Source organism: Durio zibethinus, chromosome 19, assembly GCF_047325235.1.
Source record: "Durio zibethinus cultivar Kanyao isolate XHJ-2024 chromosome 19, ASM4732523v1, whole genome shotgun sequence".
In the NCBI taxonomy this organism is placed as follows: Eukaryota; Viridiplantae; Streptophyta; class Magnoliopsida; order Malvales; family Malvaceae; genus Durio; species Durio zibethinus.
Window position 1 is genome coordinate 3,372,880 of NC_143180.1, and position 6,637 is coordinate 3,379,516.

The window sequence follows — 6,637 nt, forward strand, 5'->3', positions numbered from 1 at the left end:
ACCATTTTATCAAATTTAAAAGTCAATGAAAGTAGGTACCCATAATTTAGGAGATGTCATTATAAAACTTTATGATATTCATTTTAAAAGTCAATGCAGCAGTACTTTTTTACTCATTAATAATATGTAAAATATGATAATACATTAAATATAAATTTATAAATAACACATATAATAACTTATTGAAAAAATTTTTAGTTGTTGAGAAATTTTTTTTAGAGTTTTAGAGTTTTAACTTCTTTAATGTACCAACTACTGACTTTTGTCATTTGAAAGTTTACTTTATCTATATCGTTCTTAATTTTTGAAAAAATTAGAATTAAAACTTAAAATTTCTAAGATTTTATCTTTAAATAATGATAATAATAAATTAAGTTTTATATCTTATAATTTGAAATCAATTATATGAAAAAAAAAATTATGCTAGACTATAATTTGGAATCTTAGATTTTATTTTTCGCTTAGAAACGATGATTTGATTTGCAAAATGGGTATAGACAACTAATTATCAAATTGGGTACTACAAATCAACAAGATATTTTTAAGTCAATGGTTAAGGTCCATTCAATCTCAGTAGTCATTGCCTGGACTTAAATTAGAATAATCACTCATTAACATTTTATGTCATTTCCTAATTATAAATAAAATATTCAGCTACATAATCAAAGCTAATTCTCTTTCATTTTATAACTCTTATATAAAAACTCGAACAAAAAAATGAAAGCTATTTTCAGGATTTAATTAAAAAAAAACATTTTGCAAGTATAGTTTTACTTCTCCCCTCTCTCTCTCTCTCTATATATATATATATATATATTATAACAAATTTTCACAATTTTTTAATATAAAAATGAAAATGTTACATACAATACTCCTTTTTTTTTTAAATTTAATTTTTAAAATGAAATCTTAATTTTATCCGTTAAGAACATACAATACTCCGTTTTTTTTTTAATTTGAAGTTCTTTTCATGAAAAAAAAAATACAAAAGAATAAAAAAAGGCTGTAATTGACTAGAATTTTTTGTTCTCAATTGACTAGGTTTTTTAGTTACACCTAAAATTCCTCTTCCAAAATGGCCAGTGGTATACCTTGCACGTGATATCTCAAACTCACGTGACTATAGCTACCATCCTCAGTCCCCCTACCTACCCTTCCTTTTCCCCTTAATTATACACCTACCACATCGCTTCCACCCCGCTATAAAACTCACCGTTTCACTTCCTTTCCCTTTGCCTTCCCTGAAGAAAAAGAAAGAGTTGATCCGTCGGAAAATGTCTACGTCACCGTCCGTCACCGAAATCCAGGTGGAGAACGTTACATTCCCTCCAACGATCAAGCCCCCGGGTTCCACCAAAACTCTGTTCCTCGGTGGTGCAGGTTAGTAATCTACGCACCTTCGCCTTTCGATCGCTTTGGTTTTGGTTATGTTTTAAGTTTTTCTTTTGTTGACGGGTTAGTGTTAATGTGCGTCAGGGGAGAGAGGATTGGAAATCCAAGGAAAATTCATCAAGTTCACGACGATAGGAGTTTACTTGGAATATAACGCCGTGGAGTGCCTTGCCGTTAAGTGGAAGGATAAGAGTGCCGACGAGCTAACGGAATGCGTTGAGTTTTTCAGAGACATCGTTACAGGTAAATTCTACTAGTAATTTTTTTAGTTCCTCTTTTTTTATTTATTTTTTGTGTTTGATGGACAAAGTTAAAGAGAAAGTTTTGAATAAGGAAACTGGGATGAGAAATTTACAATAATTATTTATGATATAATAAGTCGAGATTTTATTTGATCATGGGGGTATTATGGTCATTTTACAATCATTTGGTCGTGATGATAATTTCGTTTAATAACGTCTATACTCGATATTGCATTTAATATTTTTAAATAATTACCAATGAGGTCTTGGATTAGTGTCAAGAAAAAGGTCCTAGAACGTTAAGGATCCAAGTTCAAATCTCACTTTGTGCGGGTTTGGTTGTTTAATTAAGTTATAGTTCATTAGTTGATTACTCATGTAATAGTTGATTATATGAATGTAATTATTGGTTACGAGTGTAACTTAAATAAATATTTTTTTAAATAATTGAAAATTGTTACCAGTAACATTGTTTTAAGATGATATTTAAGAGAAGAAAATTGTAATTTGTTGATCTAATTCCTAGTCCAATATAAGAAGAGCTGGTTGGGGTTAAGCTAGATAGTTTGTCAAATCTGTCATACTTCTCTGAGACACATTTTAATGGTCAAGTCAATAAATGTTTTAATAGAAGGAAAGAGAGAAAGGTAACAGCAGGGAGCAGAGATTATTTATCATTTTGGTTTGAGTTTTTTTTTTTTTTTTTTTTTTCTTTTTCGAGTTATCATAGATTTCAAATAATTTGATTAAGATAGTTGATTTTTTTCTTCTTAAGTTAACATAATCCTTGTCGACTTTAGGTCAATTTTATATTAGTATATAATTATAATATATATTCATGCATAAGGAGTGACGTTATGATTTCAAGCATATTTTTGTGAACCTAATTTTTGCACGGACTGGCTTTTTTCAAATACAAATCAACGTCCTTCTGTTGCATCTAAGTTTTGATGAGCAATTTTTTCTCTAGTGGTTCACTTGATATGAGAGGATTGTCCGGAGTTGTTAAGTATAAGGCTTGTGATTTTTAGCATATTTGCTGCTTCGATGCACCAACAGTAAAAGATATCTTGGATGAGTAGTTGTATTAATTTTGATACGTATTTGTAGGTGCCTTTGAAAAGTTCATACGAGTGACAATGATCTTGCCGTTAACGGGTCAGCAATATTCTGAGAAGGTAGCAGAGAATTGTGTTGCCATCTGGAAATCTCTTGGACTTTACACTGATGCAGAAGCAAAAGCCATTGAAAAGTTCATTGAGGTTTTCAAGGATGAAAACTTCCCACCTGGCTCTTCCATTCTTTTCACACTATCAGCCCAAGGTTCACTAACAGTAAGTGCCAAAACCTTTGGAATGATTAAACAATCATTAGTTTTGCTTTATTAGGAAAGCATGACTGATTCACTGAGAGAAAAAAAAAAGTGAATTGCCAAAAGATTCTAGTTCTAATTATTTTATGTCAGAGTGCCATATACTTCATTAGTTATGTTTAGCAAAGATTGTTATTTTAGTGCTATAAAAGTAAGCTATGTTATTCAGACTCGGGTTTGAGTGTCAATTATAGGTATGTTTCCGATATGGGTATCTTCAATTTTTTTTTCCATGTTTTTCCCTATATTTCAGTAAGCTATGTTATTCAGACTCAGGTGTGAGTGTCAATTATAGGTATGTTTCTGATACGGGTATCTTCGATTTTGTTTCCATGTTTTCCCCTATATTTAAAGGGTCAACCTCTATAGTCTACATCTATATCCGTTGGATATAGTGTCGGATAGTAGCAGCAACATATTAGTAAACCTTCTACAAAGAACCTAGCTTGGCTAATATTTCGATGTCTCAAAACAACAGATTGGCTTTTCCAAAGATAGTTCTGTGCCAGAAGTTGGGACAGCAGTGATAGAGAATAAACTACTTGCAAATTCAGTGCTAGAGTCCATTGTTGGCAAGAACGGAGTTTCACCTGTAGCAAAGCAAAGCTTGGCATCAAGATTATCAGCATTGTTCAATGATTGCGGCGAGAAAGCGGCAGCCGACAACGGAAAACCAGAGTCTAAGTAGTTTCCCTGTCTCATAGACCAGATGATATGAAATTGTTGTTTTTTTAATCTTGTGTGTGCTTATAGCATAGAAGCAAATAAAATTTGTTTGTATACTGAATCAAATATTCCACGAATCATCTGGGCTATCTTTGTTTGGAGGAAATGATTCCAGTTGAGAAATAAACTCAAGTCTGTATTTTCAAGAACTGAAGTTTGAGAAAATTTAAGTTTCATTACGTTTTCTACCTGGTTAACTTTCTTGGCCATACTTCTATTTGCTAATTGCCATGGTATGTTTAGAAATGAGGAATGTCTAAATAAGTCGTTGCAAATCCAAATGTTTGTGTGACCCGTAGCTAAAATATTAAAAGAAAATTTGAATTTTATCATTTTATTTAGATAAATTATTATATTTTTATTGAATTTAAATAAGATTTTTATATTTTTATTTATATTCAAATAAATTTTTATTTCAAATTACCATAATTTTTTTCTAATTCTTTTTAATCATGTAAAATGTGACCATTTATATAATTTAAAGTTTTATTTAAAGTATTTGTGATCGTGAAAAATTGATGTTTTATATGTATTATGTATATGTTAAGATCTTATTTAAGCATAAATTAAAAGTTAATGTGATCATGAAAAATTGATGTTTTATATGTATTATGTATATGTTAAGATCCTATTTAAGCATAAATTAAAAGTTAAGAGCTTATTTGGATACAAATTAAAAGTTAAATGTTTATTTTAAAAGTTATGTGCTTATTTAAATATAAATTAAAAGTTGAGGATTTATATGGGTGTAATTTTTACTATTTAGCCCAATGATATCTTATTAAAAAAATTAATTTTAGATTTTTAAAATTACAAAAGTAAATTCATGTAATTCAAAAAATATATTTAAAATTAATTTTTTATTAAAATATCATTAAATAATTCACTGATATTATATAAAATTTAAAATTTTTATTATAAAAAATCCAACATTTTTGGTAGTTCTCGTCATCTTTTAACATTTGATTTCAAGCAAGTTTTACAGGTTTTTTTTCTCCCTACATTAATGCTTCTGAACTTGTTGAAGCATAATTTAATCAGACAAAATTATCAAAAGTTTGCAAAATTAGTATAGTAGTAATGCATTTTTATATTTTAATTAATGTATTTTGTTGATGGCGTTTTGGGTATGCGTTAGTAGGATAGTAGTGTTGCAACAATTATGTTACATTGAAAAAATTCTCAAAAAGTTTAATTATTTTAATAGTGCAACAGTCACAATACTCTTTCATCGTAATTTGAAGTTAACTCCAAATAAATGAATGTTGGTTACACAATTTGAATACGCAAAGATTATTGATTGTTTGATGCATGCAATGATATGAATAAGATGAGATATAGCCTATGCCTTTAGTAAGCTTAGTAAATAAATAAGCAACCCAAGTAATTTGTATTAGAATACTATTACAAGAGTCTTTAAATACTTGAAAAAGATTATGAATTAAGTCATTTGCTATTGTGGTGAACCTTCGATTTTAGAAGGATATATTGACTTAAGTTTGATAACTAGTACAGAGGATCATTCATTCGCAAGTGGATAGATTTTTGTAATTGGTAGGGTGCAGTTTCTTGGGATTCTAAGAAACAAACTTTTATAATTGATTTTACTTTGACCTTTGAATTTGTGGCATTAATTTCATCTTGCAAGGAAGCATAATAACTAAGAAATTTACTATTAGAAATTTTTTTATGGCTAAAACTAATGTCACCAATTTCTGTCCACTATGATAATCAAGCTACACTTGCAAAAGCATATAGTTAAATATATAACGGGAAGTCAAGATACATACATCTAAGACATAACTATATTAGATAACTCATAAAAGATGGTGAATCACCATTGATTTTGTCAAGTTGAGTGAAAATTTGGTTAATGCATTGACAAAAAGTCTCACAAGAGATATAGTGCCTAAAACTTCCATAGAGATTGGACTCAAGTCTATAAATTAAGTCATATGATGGAACCTTAACTCAACACTTGACTGCACATTGAGTCTTGAATTTTAATGAGTAAAGTATATCATTTACATGTGGCAAGTATTTTAAGTTATAAACCATCTCAAGATAGATAAGTATCTGAACCATATGTGTTAAGGTTGAGAATTAACTCTTAATGAATCCATAACATGATAATTTAAAGTTGAAATCCTTATGTAGTTGCATTTTTTATGGAGTTCACTTATATAAGTGGAAGTGATACCGCTTATAAGAGAATGGACTTCACTATAAAAACGCTCCTGAATATAATAACACAGCTATTAAAATTGTGTCAAAGTAAGGCTAAATGATACTTTGGTAAGATTTGAAATTTTGTGTCAAAACCTATGTTACAGGTGTGGAGAGAAGTTTTTTCCATGACATTTTTGTAAGAACAAACAACTTAGTTCTCTTACAATGGAAGAAGTTGGTGAAGATAGAAGTAAGACAACCTTGAGATATATATTAATGCTTTGAATAGCAGTACGGCATAGTCTTAGGATTCAAGGCAGTCTCAAGGGCAAACCACTTAACGTCCTCTTTGACAATGGTAGTACCACAGTTTTGTAACACTAGGGTAGGCTAAGGATGGAGTTAAATTGTTGTATACTCATCCTTTAACTATAATAGTAACTAATGGTGAGAAGCAATATAGTATTGCCAAATGTAAATAGCTTGAATGAGTGATGCAAGGCCATAAATTCAACCAAGACCTCAGAGTTCTACCTATGGGGACAGTGACATGGTATTGGGGTTGACAAGATGAAGAAGTTTAATCCCCTGGTATTTGACTTCAATACAATGTCAGTCACTTTTCAAAAGGATAGACAGGAAGTGACACTAAAAAAAGGTAGTGATTTTTTAGCCAGTCATGAGGAAGAAGGACAAAGTTATAGCTTGCATTCAACTATCATCATGCTAGAATAGG

General features: G+C 29.9%; 1 protein-coding gene across 1 annotated transcript; it reads left to right on the forward strand.

Annotated features, from left to right (window-relative positions):
• Positions 1-1,234: 1,234 nt before the first annotated feature.
• LOC111309827 (chalcone--flavanone isomerase) lies at positions 1,235-3,929 on the forward strand. The gene is made up of 4 exons (XM_022908829.2): positions 1,235-1,380; positions 1,477-1,635; positions 2,745-2,968; positions 3,485-3,929. Exons 1-4 carry the CDS (start codon positions 1,275-1,277, stop codon positions 3,692-3,694), a joined length of 699 nt encoding a protein of 232 aa, XP_022764564.2. The 5' UTR covers positions 1,235-1,274; the 3' UTR covers positions 3,695-3,929.
• The last annotated feature ends 2,708 nt before the right edge of the window (positions 3,930-6,637 follow it).